At 45.6% G+C, this 14,430-nt stretch overlaps 1 protein-coding gene across 4 annotated transcripts in view; it reads right to left on the bottom strand.

Annotated features, from left to right (window-relative positions):
• Nucleotides 1-14,430, bottom strand: part of ECHDC1 (ethylmalonyl-CoA decarboxylase 1) — a 356,958-nt gene that overhangs the window by 91,818 nt on the left and 250,710 nt on the right. For 2 of the 4 annotated variants that reach the window (XM_085611862.1, XM_085611864.1), the window contains exon 4: nt 6,457-6,509. In XM_085611862.1, coding sequence (XP_085467988.1) covers nt 6,457-6,509 — 53 coding nt within the window. The remainder of the gene's footprint in view (nt 1-6,456; nt 6,510-14,430) is intronic. The other 2 variants (XM_085611861.1, XM_085611863.1) reach the window with 1 other exon arrangement.

The raw sequence follows: 14,430 nt of genomic DNA, 5'->3' as shown, positions 1-14,430 counted from the left end.
ACGAGGTACTCAAAAAGGCCGAACCTGGTCTTAAAGGCGGTCTTCCACTCGTCTCCGTCCCTCATGCGCACCAGATGGTATGCCCCTTTCAAATCCAACTTTGTGTAGATACGAGCTTTCTTGACCTGTTCCAGAAGTACACTGATGAGAGGCAAGGGGTACCGATTTTTTATGGTTATCGCATTCAATGCCCTAAAGTCCACACAGGCTCTCAGCTCCCCATTAGCCTTCGGGATGAAGAAGAGTGGCGAGGCGGCCGGAGACTTGGACGGGCGGATGAATCCTAGCTTGAGGAGTTTATCCAGGTACTCCCGGAGATGCACGTTTTCAGGCTCCGTCAGGGCATACAGCCTGCCGCTGGGAACGCTGGCCCCTGGCACCAGGTCGATCTGGCAGTCAAACTGTCTATGTGGTGGTAGCACTTCCGCCTTCACCTCATCAAATACATCCTCAAAACTGTGATAAGCCTGGGGGAGAGCCACATCTTTTTCTGCCGCTGTAGCCACCGTCTGACTCCCGCTCTCATCTGCGTCAAGGGATTCCGTTCTTATTCCACAATGCAGGATGCAATACGGTGACGTCATTTCGATGCGATGTGTTGGCCAATCCACAAAGGGGTTGTGTTTCTGTAGCCACGGCAATCCCAATATGACGCCATATTGGGGCGCTCGGATGATGTTAAAATCGATTTGTTCCAAATGGTTCCTCCCATATCTCATCGGAAGGACCCCCGTGTGCTGTCCGATGGGCCCAGTCACCAATCGCCTTCCGTCTACCGCATAGACGTCTTCGGGTACTGCTTTGGGAAGAAGCACTAGCCCTAGCCTGCATGCCTCGTTGTGGTCCATAAACATGCCAGTGGCCCCTGAATCCACCATGGCCACAACGGGTATCCACTGGTCATGCACTCCCACGTGCACCGTGATAAACAGGTGTCGTTGTCCCTTAGTGACCGAGTTGGAAAGTGAAGGGATGGATGAGTGACTCCGAGATGCCCCTTCTCTGGTCTTGGAGTCCTCTAGTTTTCCGCCGGTATGTCCACCACGGCTGTTACCGACCGGTTGGCCCGATAACGTGACGTCTTCGGTTTGGCAGGGCATTCACGTACGTAGTGGCCTTTTTTGCCACAATATAGGCACAATCCTTGTTTACGGCGTGACTCTTTCTCCGTGGCTGTGAGGCTCGCTCGTATTGCGCTGATGTCCATGGGTTCTCCCTTGGATGCGGTGGAAGTTTCAGGACTTCCCACCGTCACATAGGATGGAAGGGATTTTCCTTTTCTCCCATGATCCCCCTTTCTTTCACTTAGCCTATGTTCCAGCCGTAATACCAGGTTGATAAGGCCCTCACATGTCTCGGGTTGAGGGTCAATATGAGCCACGGCGTCCTTGAGCTCATCGCACAGCCCTTGATGGAAGAGCGCCGTCTGTTTAGCAACAGGCCACTTGGTTTCCGCAACCAGCCTTCGGAACGCGTTGAGATACTGCACCAGGTCGTTGGATCCCTGTCTCAACTCAAGCATTTCACGGTCCGCCGTGTACGAGTCAGCCCTTCTGTCGAATACCTTCAGGAATTCCTCGCGAAAAGCACCCCAATCACATAAGAGGGGGTCGTCCCTGCTCACCAGAGGTACGGCCCATTGTGCCGCGTTTCCAGCCAAATAGGATATAAGGAAAGCCACACGAGCCTGACTCGTGGGGAACGCCTTTGGTTTGCACGATAAATGTAGCGCCACTTGTGTGAGGAATACCTGCACTGTGTTAGGATCCCCACTGTACCTCTCTGGTGTTGCCAAGGGGATGGCTACCGGCATTTCCACTACAACCGCAGGGGTCTGGTTCGTGAGGGAGGTGCTGGGCGTGAGCGGGTCCAATTGGATAGCATCCAGTCTGGCTTTTACATCGGCTGTTTCTTGCCTAGAGGCAGCCACTTCAACTTGCATGGCCGCTAAAGCAGCCAGCACATCATCAAGTGTTGCCATGTCTGTTATCGACCGGGAGACAGTTAGTGTTATTAAGGTCGGATATTTTGTAACGCCCTGAACGTCTCAGGATCGTTTAACAGACACGACAATGAGGACGCAACCACTTGTGAAGGGTTAGTTCTTTTAATGAAGGCAAATAAAATACAAAGAACAAACAAAAGTTATAGTCACTGGAATCCTCCAGGCTAAGTACGTTACCAGCCCACAGCACGGATGGTCCTAACCGTCCTCTGCATATACGCCGATCCCGGCGTATGCCAACAGAGGGCAGAAATGAAATGGCCGACAATGCCAATCGGTAGGCTGTGAGGGGCACGAAGAGTGTTGGGGAGAATCGAGGAGTCAGGGAAACACCCAGCCGGGGTCTCTACCTGAAGGGAGCAGCCGCTCAACCTCTTCCTCAGACTGCACCGGGACGCGGAGTCACCTCCTGGTGATGCGTCACCGATACCCCAATCACAAGCAAGAAGACTGAACCGAGAGCAGCCGCTCGATCGATCCTGTGGACTTCCGAGTCTGTAACGCGGCAAACACCTCCTGGTGTGCGTTACAGCTGGCAGTCCCTGTGTCTCTGGTCGGGCTGGGAGTTACGACTCCAACCAGCAAAAGCGCCACTGCGCTTGGACTCAGCCGAGTCAAAAAGCGAAGCTCAATGGTTGACCGGTAGAGCTTCCGGGTCCTTCACAGGTGACGATGGGGCAAGACACGGCCCAGGGAGTAACGACTCGACCTACCTCCGTTCTTGCCTTACTGGAGCACCACTCCGGAACACTGCTCTTCACGAAGCAGGTACGTCGGTGTAAACACAATATCCGACAGCCTTGTACCTCCCGGTTCCTCCCTTTATAGGGCGTGTTTTCCTTGAGTTATGTAACAGCTCTCCTGTTTACATAAGGGCGTGTTTCCCTTGAGTTATGTAACAGCTCTCCTGTTTACATAAGGGCGTGTTTCCCTTGAGTTATGTAACAGCTCTCCTGTTTACATAAGGGCGTGTTTCCCTTGAGTTATGTAACAGCTCTCCTGTTTACATAAGGGCGTGTTTCCCTTGTATGACAGGAATTCTTGACACACCTACTATGAGTGAAGTACTTATTACCGTGATCCCCAAACCCGGGAAGAACCCACAGCAATGTGGATCTTATCGCCCCATAGCACTCCTCAACTTGGACGCCAAACTATATTAAAAAATTCTGGCTACCAGAATAGAATACCTGATGCCCGGTCTGATACACCCGGACCAGTCTGGGTTCATCAAGGGCACACAGACACACGACAATGTGCGTAGAGTGACTCACTTAATTGGAAAAACTACTAAAAAACAGTTCCCTGCAGTCCTTCTTGGCTTAGACTCAGAGAAGGCATTCGATCTGGTGGATTTGCCCTTCCTTTTTCAGGCCCTCCAGCGATTCAGATTCTGCAAGACATTCATAAACATGATAAAGGCTAATTTTGCCACCCCTAGTGCCAGAATCTTGGTCAACGGAGTAGCTTCGGATCCCTTCTTTCTAGGGAGGGGAACACGACAGGGGTGTCCGCTTTCCCCACTCCTTTTTGCGCTTAGCATTAAACCACTAGCCGCAAAAATAAGAGAGAGTCAGAGGATCAGGGGGGTACCTTTTGGATCTGATGAACATAAAATCTCCCTGTTCGCTGACGACATCCTGCTGACACTCTCGGACCCGTAGCGATCTTTGACGATTCTCTGGGAGGAGCCAGGACGCTTCGAGGGGGTAGCAGGACTTATAATTAACCTGACCAAATCTTTTATCCTAAATCTGACCTTAACGGAAGCAGCGATGGGAGATCTGGTGTTCTCAACCCCTTTCCAGTGGGCTAAACGAGAACTAACATCTCTGGGGATAAAGCTGACCCCCAAAATGTCAGGGCTCTTTGGTGCAAATTATCCTCCAATTCTACGTCAACTCCAAGTTGATTTTACGTGGTGGACGCCACTGTAGCTCTCCTGGTTGGGCAGGATAAATGCTGTCAAGATGGCAGTCCTCCTGAAATGTTTGCATCTATTTCAGAGTCTCCCCATAGATCTCGAGAGATCGTGTGAGTCCACACACTATTAAAGAAATTTATATGGCAAAATAAAAGGCCGAGGCTCCCATTCAATCTCCTACGGAGGCCCTCGGATGAGGGTGTTTTGTCACTACTCAACCTGGACCTATACTATAAAGCGGCAGAACTTAAGGTTATAGTGGAATGGTCCCAACATGAGTCAGACAAACACTGGCTACACATGGATCGACAATTTGGGGCAGGGTAATATGGGATCTCCATTGGAAACCAAAATCCGATCACACGGCTAATGCCTAGATCAGCACCCCCACCAGAACGAATCTCAAAACCTGGGACGACATACTGAGACAAACTGATTGGACGACGTTCCCCCCACCGTTCACCCTCGTACACTACAATCCAGCCTTCCTCACTGCACTACAGCTGGGTTCCTTTGATGCATGGAGGGAGGGAGGGAGGGAGGATACCTCATGTTAGCGGACATTTTTCACAACTGAGATGTACTAACATTTGAAAACTGTTGGAGAGACTTCCACTTGCCGAGCTAGGAGCACTTCCACTATCTCCAGTTGAGGCACTAGGTTCTGCAAAGTGGGATTAGAGAGGGGCGACATGGGAACTTATGGCATTAGAGCGATATATGAAGGGGGCAGACACAGTAAAAGGGGCCATATCTTTTCTTTATTCGCTACTACTACATACAGTTGCTTCAAAACGCCCACGTCACCTCGAATTTTGGGAACGCACACCAAGGCACGAGATCACAGACACACAATGGAAAGCCCTATGGAAGGACATAAGGCGTCACAACCACTCACTAGACCAACGAGAAGCCCACTATTAGATACTCTATGACTGGTATCTATACCCTACAAAAGTTTTAAAACATATTTCCGAACACATCAGACCTTTGCTGGAGAGGGTGTGGCATTCTGGGCGATTTTCGCCACATATGGTGGGACTGCCCAACAATTAGGCTTTTTTGGTCCGAAATCTCGGCTTAAATCAAAGCGATACTAGGATATCCCATTCCTGATTCCCCAGACTGCACGTTTCTCGGTCTTCGGGACCCTAGCTCGGAACATCAAACGAAAGCAGACCAGGCCATAATGTGGCTTTGTCTGGGGGCTGCAAAAACAGCAATAGCCGCCGCCTGGAAGAGGAAAGACACTCTTGCCTTCACACAATGGCATGTGTGTTTATGGCAGGCACTCACTATGTAACTTATGAGCGACGTCTACAGGGATGAGTTCAAAAACTTTTATTATGCTTGGGGCCCCTTAGTCAGCTATCTCTCTAGTGGTCTCCCGCTGACTACCTGCCCCATGAGGGTTAGAGTACTGCACCTGTTCCAGTTCTAACCTGAACCATTATCAATACCAGAACCGACTCCGGAGACAGACCCGCATCAGGCTCGTCCCTCCTGATCACCCGAGAACCCAGTTACCCCAAGTGCTTGAGTTCCTCTCTTCCTTATGGTCCACCTTTTCTCTTTTTCTTTTCTTCCTACTACAATCTTGATGTTCTTGTGTACCCCCTTGCCTTCAACCCACAAATGAGAGCAATATGACAATATTCTATTATCGGTAATAGAATCATGGGAGAGGGAGGGTTACTGGTAAAGGGAGGGTTTTTGTTTAATGACAGGATTTATTTCTTTTTGCTTTTTATCTGTTTCAAAAGGTATGTACGCTTCAAGGTAATACCTGCGCAGTTACTTGAAGTAGATATGACTCCGATCACCCGACAGACTCTGTACAAGGAAATAGAGTGCTAATAGCTGCATACGAGTATAAGATGTAACAATATTACCAAGCGTATTGTTTAATGTCATCAAAAACGTAATAAAAACAAGTTTGACAAAAAAAATCCTACTTGTCCATTAAGTTGGATTTTCAATTACCATTATAAAGCGTCCATAAATCATGGTTCTAGCTCCTCCCAAACTGAGGTAAAGCATTATAAATTGTTTAATGTAACCAAGTGTTTTCCTATGAGAGTACTATTCTTGCCTCAGTTAAAAACAACTTTGGAGGTTTTTCACTGTGAGGACATGTAAAATATCAAATATACATCCCCTACTCTTTAAATACCATGCACACTGTCCTATGAAAATGTAGGGCCTGCCATAGAGGTGACTTACAGGTATTTCAAAGGAAGGCTTAGGACTGGCAAAAGGTTTATTTTGCCAGGTCAAAATGGCAAAAATATGGGGGACTATCATGCAAAAGAGGGCCCTTTCTCACACTGAGCGTGGTCAATTATTGCACTCTTTTTCTTTATTTCTATCATTATGTCAAATGTGTAAGATGCAGAACAGAATTACATTGCTAGCATAGGGTTTGAGGACTTTATACATGTAAAATGTAAAGAAACAAAAACATAAAATATATCACTTTCAATAAATATGTATGTCAATTATATTTTATAAATAACATGGCCAGTACCTTGAAAGTCTTGTCAATGTGCTTTGCATATACATGCACATCTTCATGCCTTCCTAAGTAAAATAAGAAAAAAGTAGCTTTATCCGCAAGAAGATTTAACAAAGTTATCCACAATAAGGTTGAGCAATGCAGTAAATATTCATAAATGAAGTTTTTACTTTCATAAAAAATGCACGCTTTCCTAGATGGTTAAGAAAACTCACATTCATATTTGATGAGTGTAAGAAAGGATCTATAAAGATTGTCCATCATTTTTGTTTCAATTTCTGTTTACCAGGCATGACAATGAAACATACAGCAATAATGTAATCTTGAAGTTCACATCCACTTATGCAATACTCAAATTCTTACACAACACTTTACCCTCCCAACTTACAGATGCAACAGATATAGTAACCTAATGGTCCAGAAGAGGCCAAAAGGCGGCAAGAGGGATGGAAGAGAGAGAAAAAAATACTCTTGCAGATCTAGAGGGAGCCATCTACCTATACCCTCTATACTTCCTTTTTCCCGGGAGAGATTCATTCTCCATCCATCTCAGGCTGGTCTTCTCCACCCGCCTAAACCAGGTGAGCCATATGGCAATATGTAAACATGGATTCAAACCTCTTAATTACTCAAAGCTTCTATAGAAGCGGTGGCAAAGCCAGTAGGCTCCAGCAATAAAAGCCTTTAATAACTGCCCTTTTAATGCAAACACATGCATCCTGACGCATGTGCATGTTTGGCTGTCAGCCTTGCAATAAGGTTTCTGTGAGCCCTTTATCTACTAAGGCTCTGCCCAGCACAGAGCCCTTTTTGATGTTTGGGTCACTGCAGGCTTAAGCTTACATAACTGTTCAGCAGAAGGTCTCCAGGCCAAACGTGCATTCCATTTTTCCCACATTTTGGGGATTCTAAAGTTACCCAGGGATTGTGGATTCCACAGAAAAGTTCTGAGAAAATAGTCAAAATGCAGGGAAAAATTGTTTTGTATTTTTGTGTGGAAAAAAAGTGCTATGCAAAATAAGGGTATTTTTGCCTGCTATCAACAAAAGGTTTGCTGTCCTAAGATCGCTATCTTCCCAGCTTTCTGAACAAAAAAAACCCCTACTTTAAATCTTTCTAAATGATTCTCCTATTTTTGTGGTTTCTACCTTCTTTCAAATTGTGGTGGAAATCACAGATACATTTCTGAAAAGTAGACTCAACTTAATTTTAATTTAGCAATGGTTCATTTGCAGAGGTCGCTCCTGGTTTTCAAAAGGAAACAGACATAATGAAATAAGTAGAGAAAAAAGCGACAATGTTTTCATTTGTAATCCCCCCCCTGATGGACGATTTTAAAAAGTAGCATATGCTACGCCTATTAGGCCCATCTGATTGCAGGGACATTTAGTGTTTGCTTGTTGTCCAAAAATGTGATACACCACACCCCAAATATCCCCATTGCCCGGGGAGCAAAAAGACTTAATTTTTTTGTGTGGGGGAAACTTGCCCATGCCCTGGGGGGTTCTCCCCCAACAAAAGTATCCTTGGTGCCTAGGCGAGGGATCCTTGCTTGGTGATTATAGCCTTGTGTGTGATCTCAAAGGAGGGATCCACTAGAAATATTTCCACTGGAAAGGGGTAATGTCTTCTTCCCAGCCTTACCTCTCATGCACAGATTGATGTAAAGTTATGCTCCAAGCACCGATGAATGTGAAAACAGACCATATATAATGCGGCCATCTGCTTTCACTTTTGTTTCTGTGACATCAGTGCGCTATGCATCACAGTAACAAAACAAATTTAGGATGCAAAGGAAGCTCTTTCCTCGCGTTCTGCATTTCTATTTTGGAGCGAAAATCCTTTTGGTGCTTGCTCCAGAAGGATTTTCTCAGGCAAGGTGGAGGAAAATCCATTCATGCACACCATACTACAGAGGTAATGCAGTGGACGGGAATGATTCTTCCACCACATTAGAGTAGTTAAAGAAAACCCTTTACACCTCAGAACACTGTGAGGCCTAAATGCTACTTTGTGGGGCAAACACAAGAAAAGGGAGAAAAGCAATCAAATCAAGAGAAAATACCTCAGATAGAAAACAAAGCAATCCAATCATGAGGAAAGGGTTGGCTCAAAGTCTTCTATAGGTAGATGATATATTTGGAAACAAAAGAACTGCCAACAAACAGCTAAAGCAGTCTACAGAGAAGACCTACCTAAAAAGGCTCTTATTGCTTCCAATTGCGAAAAGAAACTTCTAGTTCTCATAGCACAGACTATTTCACTCTCCGAAAAATTGGGGGCAAAATTCCAAATGTATTCAGCTCCTTTTTTTGTCTCCAATAAAGCTGCCTTCCTAGATAAAGTATAAGAGTACAGTTCAAGAAAGAGTTGAGGGTGGCTCTCTTAGCATCATTATGATTTTTAATTGCCACACGCAAAACCTTATAACTTGCACTGTACAACAAATATGCTAGCACTAGATGCTCTGAGCCTTTCAGTGTATCTCTCAGACATATCTTTATGGTTTCTACACCCACATTTGTTCAGAAAAATCATATCGCTCAACCCAATTTACCATCTTCTTCTTCAACTCAGATTTAAGGGAATCAGCCATGACTGGTGATGATACCTGTAAGAAAGTGATTTATTGATTGAGGTGGATGCAGTCCACCACAAATAATGACGTCACTAACCTGTTAGACCCAGACAAAAGTTACAGTAATTTAAACCGGAGTTCAACCTCTGGTAGCCATGGTATACAGCAGACAGGCTTAACTTAGAGAAAATGTGTGAAGTTTTTACAAGCACCAAAAGAGTTAAACATTTAAAAACAAAACAATAAAAATCTCACTACAATTTATATAAATAGAGAACAATGTAATCAACAAAAAGACACCAAAACTATAAAAATACAAAAAGGGGAACTGGAGATATGAATTTTTGAAGACTTAACCCCTTCGCTGTTAGGCCTTTCCCCCTATCCTAAGCCTTTTTTTGGCTATTTGGGGTAGTTCGCGCTTAGGCCTCCGTAACTTTTTGTCCATATAAGGTATTCACCCCAAATTTGCATCCTTTTCTTACAACATCCCGAGGAATCTAAAGGTATCCAGTGTTTGTGACTGTCCCTGTAGGGAACCGAGAAATTAGCCAAAATACAGCTACATTTTGTGTTTAGGGGGAAAAATGGGAAAAAAGTGCTGCCGAAGAAAGCGTCTGTTTTTTTCCCTGCAAATAATATCAACAAAGGGTTTGTGGTGCTAAAATCACCATCTTCCCACCTTTCAGAACACACAGACTTTTGTCAGAAAACCAACATTTTCTACACAGTTTTGGCATTTAACTGGGACATAGCCTATTTTTCCTACATTTTATGATTCCAACCTCCTTCCAGTTAGGGGTATGTTCTGCTTGGGTTTTCGGATCAGATAGAACCCGCTCAGCAGAGCCTCTCTAACCCAAACCAGAACGTTAGTCCCTCCCTAGGGCCTATTTACACCTAAATAACCACATATATGTACCACCTAAGGACAGGGAATTCCTACTATATATACCAAGACCTACAAGTCACAGCCTCGCGGTCCCAAACGGACCCAGGACTTCCTGCCCAGACGGCAGCCACAGACTTCCTGCCCAGACGGCAGTCACAGCCTCGCGGTCCCAAATGGACCCAGGACTTCCTGCCCAGACGGCAGCCACAGCCTCGCGGTCCCAAACGGACCCAGGACTTCCTGCCCAGACGGCAGCCACAGCCTCGCGGTCCCAAACGGACCCAGGACTTCCTGCCCAGACGGCAGCCACAGCCTCGCGGTCCCAAACGGACCCAGGACTTCCTGCCCAGACGGCAGCCACAGCCTCGCGGTCCCAAACGGACCCAGGACTTCCTGCCCAGACGGCAGCCTTAGACAAGTCACAGCCTCGCGGTCCCAAATGGACCCAGGACTTCCTGCCCAGACGGCAGCCTTAGCACGAGTTCATCCTATAATTACCACGACATCAGTGTTACTATATATCAGATCACACAAAGACAGCTAGTTGAGCACAACTTGTTCCCCAGTTCGAAGGGCTCCTTTCTCCCTTATTCAGTTACCACCTACCTGATCAGGATTAACATCTGTTCATGTTAAGTCACAGCTGACTAGAAGAATAGGTTACCCTCTTACACAAGAACACGTAGCACATATTGCTTTACTACAAACTGAATACTTTATTTAGTTATTACATGCACACTCACGGAACATAATACATATCACATAACCTGCAAAGAAAAGTGAAAGATTAAGTTGTACACTCTAATAGTAAGGGGTTGACATCACCTTGGTCGTATGTAGCCTGCACTCAATGGTCATCTAGGTTCCCTTCTCGTCTGCGCCTCGGCTTCGCCTGGAAGTCACACCTCCGCAATCACGGGTTTACTCCCGTCTCCCTCTCCGAGTCACTGGGACCTCTTCCTCATCGGCTACTCTCTTCTCTTTGGAATATCTATCTCTCGGTTTTTCTCCACCTCCAAGTTTGTCATCTGTCTTCCCTGGAATAAGTAGCAGCTTTACTACTAACGGCCAGGTGCCGCCCATGGACAAGAAGCAAGTGCCAGTATCTGCCTCAAACTTTCACTAATATAGATGTGCATTTCCTCATGGAAAATTCCAGCCCGTAACCTGCCGCCCACCAAATTCTTGTACCTCCCCGTGCCAAGGACACGTTCCCAGCCGGCCGGCCTGATGTAGTGTCTTCGGCATGAAGAAAAATACAATCCTTCGATAAGGGCCGGCCTGAACCGGTTCTCCCCAAGCGAATAACACCTCCTAACTAAAACACTGCCTATGACCTAGAAACATCCCGAGCTGCCAGAGCAGGAGGAAAGATGGAGTCTCTCCCGTTTAAGGCCTACCAGGCCTGAATTCAGCACGGCTCCATGAAATACCCTCACTACAGAACAGATTACCCCTAATGCTAACGAATCTATCCTCTAGGATATATATGCAAACCCTGATCTATGGGGAAGAACACAGGATCATGTCGAAGTGCCTAATAAATAGGCTCTATACACTACTCTAACCCTTAGACTTGAATGGAAAGAGACTGAAGTCACCTAAATCACCCTTCAACACAATAAGACCGGAAAAATCGAGCAGTACATTTCACCCTTGACTTCAGTCTATTATACATTCATTAAATGGAGCTAACATCTGTGGAAGAATAATATGAAACAAAGCTAACTGATCTATGTCTAGTACCAAGTGTGCAGAATTGAAATAATGAAGGAATACACTGAATAAAGCAACAGATAGAAATCAAAACAGCAACAGCAATCAAAATACCACCTAATATTTGGCGTAGCGCGTGTATATCAGGTAACCAATTAAAGAGCCAGTCAAACCAGCCCTGGTCAATGTGTTTTCTAACTTCTTCTGTTAAGTCACGCAACTTGTCGATGTGAGCACGAATGGATTGTGTATGGTCAGACAAGTTAAAACAACAGAGACCTTCGAAGTCCGAGCAATCATGTCCATGTTTAAGCAAAAGATAATCAATGGCTGCTCTATTTTGCAAAATGGCCCTACGTTCACCCTGGGCGTCTAATAGCATGTCAGACAAAATTGTAGAAGTATGATTAATAGATTTCACCATCCAGCAGGCCATTTTCCCAATAGATTTGGCATTATAAACCGCCAAAGCAGGAACACCAATAATTGAAACAGCTAAGCTAAGGTATTCAGACTTGGAATATAAATGCAAAGATGGGTCACAATCCTCCTGTAACATTACAGTATCTCGAAGCACACGAGAGTTGGCATTCGGATGCGATGCGAACATCAACAAACTGAGTCTCGTAATGGCACAAGGGCCTCCGGAAATGTTTGCAGGGACAAATGGCCAGGAAGTATTACCACATGAGAAAAGCCATCCGGCAGGTAGTAACATCGTGCGATAGTGACTGGGGGTAACTACCAAACTATTACAAGTCATATTGTTCTGAACTGAAACACATGTGGTCGGTGTCCTTTGAAAGCACAAAGTCCGTTCGTGAGCGGTAAATGAAGTGGCGCCTTTTAGTTTGAGGCGTAGACATTCAGAGATCGCACTAGGATTACACGTAAGAAAGAAGCACAAATCACCTTGTGTGATATTATAAGTAAGTATTTGGGACTGGATGGGGGTTTGCTCGTTCGGCAATTCAATACATAGGGGGCAATATACATGGGTAGCAAAATCACCCAGGAGAATATTGGGACGGGCCTTCGAGACGTTAAAAATATGAGTTAAAGTTTCCAATGAGGCGGGGACAGCAACCAGGCAGGTCGCCAGAATGTCATGGACAGATCTCATCGGTGTCAAACAGAAGTGAGGGGCGTCAGTCACCCTCTTGGCAAGTGCGGTCCAAAAGTTCGATGATGAATCCCATGCAGCGAAGGAACGCAACACTCGGGTTCCCAGTTCATCCCGGGTTGATAGGATCCCTCCTTTCTCGTCGTACCAGTCCGAAAACAGTCCGGCTCCGACACATCCTGCAGCAACAATCCAAAGAATGATCTGAAAGAGAACCAAATACAGGCATTAATCATTCTCGTAAATAACATTTATCAGCCGGGACCGCTTCCCAGCTATCTTTCCCAGGTCTCATAACCAAAATGGTATTATCCTGACCGGTGGCAATGACCTCTGCTTGTTCAGGGGGATTCTTAGGCGACTGCACCCAAACTCTGGCCCCAGGATTATCCGTGGAGCCAAAACCTTTCTGGCCACGTACAGTTAGCAACGTTGGAGCAGTGCCTTTCATTAATACACCACTGAAAACAGGCATTATGAGTAATTGAGCTACTCGGTCAGTGCGATGTATCAGTAAGTCAATCTCACTGCTATTCAGCAGGAGCACCTTAATCTCTCCCTGATAATCACTGTCGATAATTCCTCCAAGCACCTGAATGCCTTTTACAGCCAGCCCCGATCTAGGGGCGATCAATCCGAAATTTCCAGGTGGTATCTGAACACCAACACCTGTCTCTATGATGACTCGATCTCTACTTTTTATAACAATGTCATCCATAGCATGCAAGTCTAAACCTGCCGACCCTGGGGTCGCTCTACATGGAGCCAAAGCTCCGGGAGTAATTTCCCAATACATCACGGTTTCTCTGATTTCATTAGGCATAGCCTCAGCATTCGGGGGAAACAAACGCATGAGTGGAGATTCAGCATTTAAAAAAGGACGATTGTTCAAAATCAATAGTGCTTGGGGCAAAAAGTCTCGCCAATTTTTATACTTGTCATCCGTTAACTTACGCAGCTGGTCCTTTAGCAGGCCATTCAATCTCTCCACCAGGCCCGAGGCCTGTGGGTAGTAGGGGATATGGAATATCCATTCAATATTGTTTTCCGCACAGAACTCCTGTACCAATCTTCCACGAAAATGGGATGCATTATCAGATTGAATTTGGAATGGCACACCATAGTACATCATAATTAATTCTAATGTTTTAATGGTATTCAATTGGGTAGCTTGCTTACAGGGAAGGGCTACCAGCAGGCCACTGTATGTATCAACAATAGTGCAAACATATTGACAATTCCTACTCATGGGAAGTGGACCAATGTAATCGATCTGCCAAATTTGAGCGGGCAATTTGCCGCGATGTAAATGACCTTTAACAATTTGGGGCACCTTACGCCGTCTGATATGCTGACAAACGGGGCAGTGTAAAATAACATTTTTGATTAAATCTAAGGGAATATAAATTCCTCGATCAGCAGCCCACCTGCTAGTGGCCTTCTCTCCAAAATGTCCTGCCTTCTGGTGTGCCCATTTCGCCAATCCCGCAATATCAGAATCTTGCCTGTCCACCACTGCCTCAGCAATTTTAGACTTCTCATCTGCAATGTTATGAAAAAATTTGTCAAGAGAATCTATCGGGGTGTGAGCGTCCACATGGAAGATTGTAACAGTACTCTGTGGGAGCATCTCCCAAATTTCTTGCCATAACTCTTTTCCCCATAATTCTTTGGAAT

The sequence above is a fragment of the Triturus cristatus genome, chromosome 6 (assembly GCF_964204655.1).
Source record: "Triturus cristatus chromosome 6, aTriCri1.1, whole genome shotgun sequence".
Taxonomy (NCBI): Eukaryota; Metazoa; Chordata; class Amphibia; order Caudata; family Salamandridae; genus Triturus; species Triturus cristatus.
The sequence above is the reverse complement of the archived record's forward strand: the minus strand, read 5'-3'. Positions and strand labels throughout refer to the sequence as shown.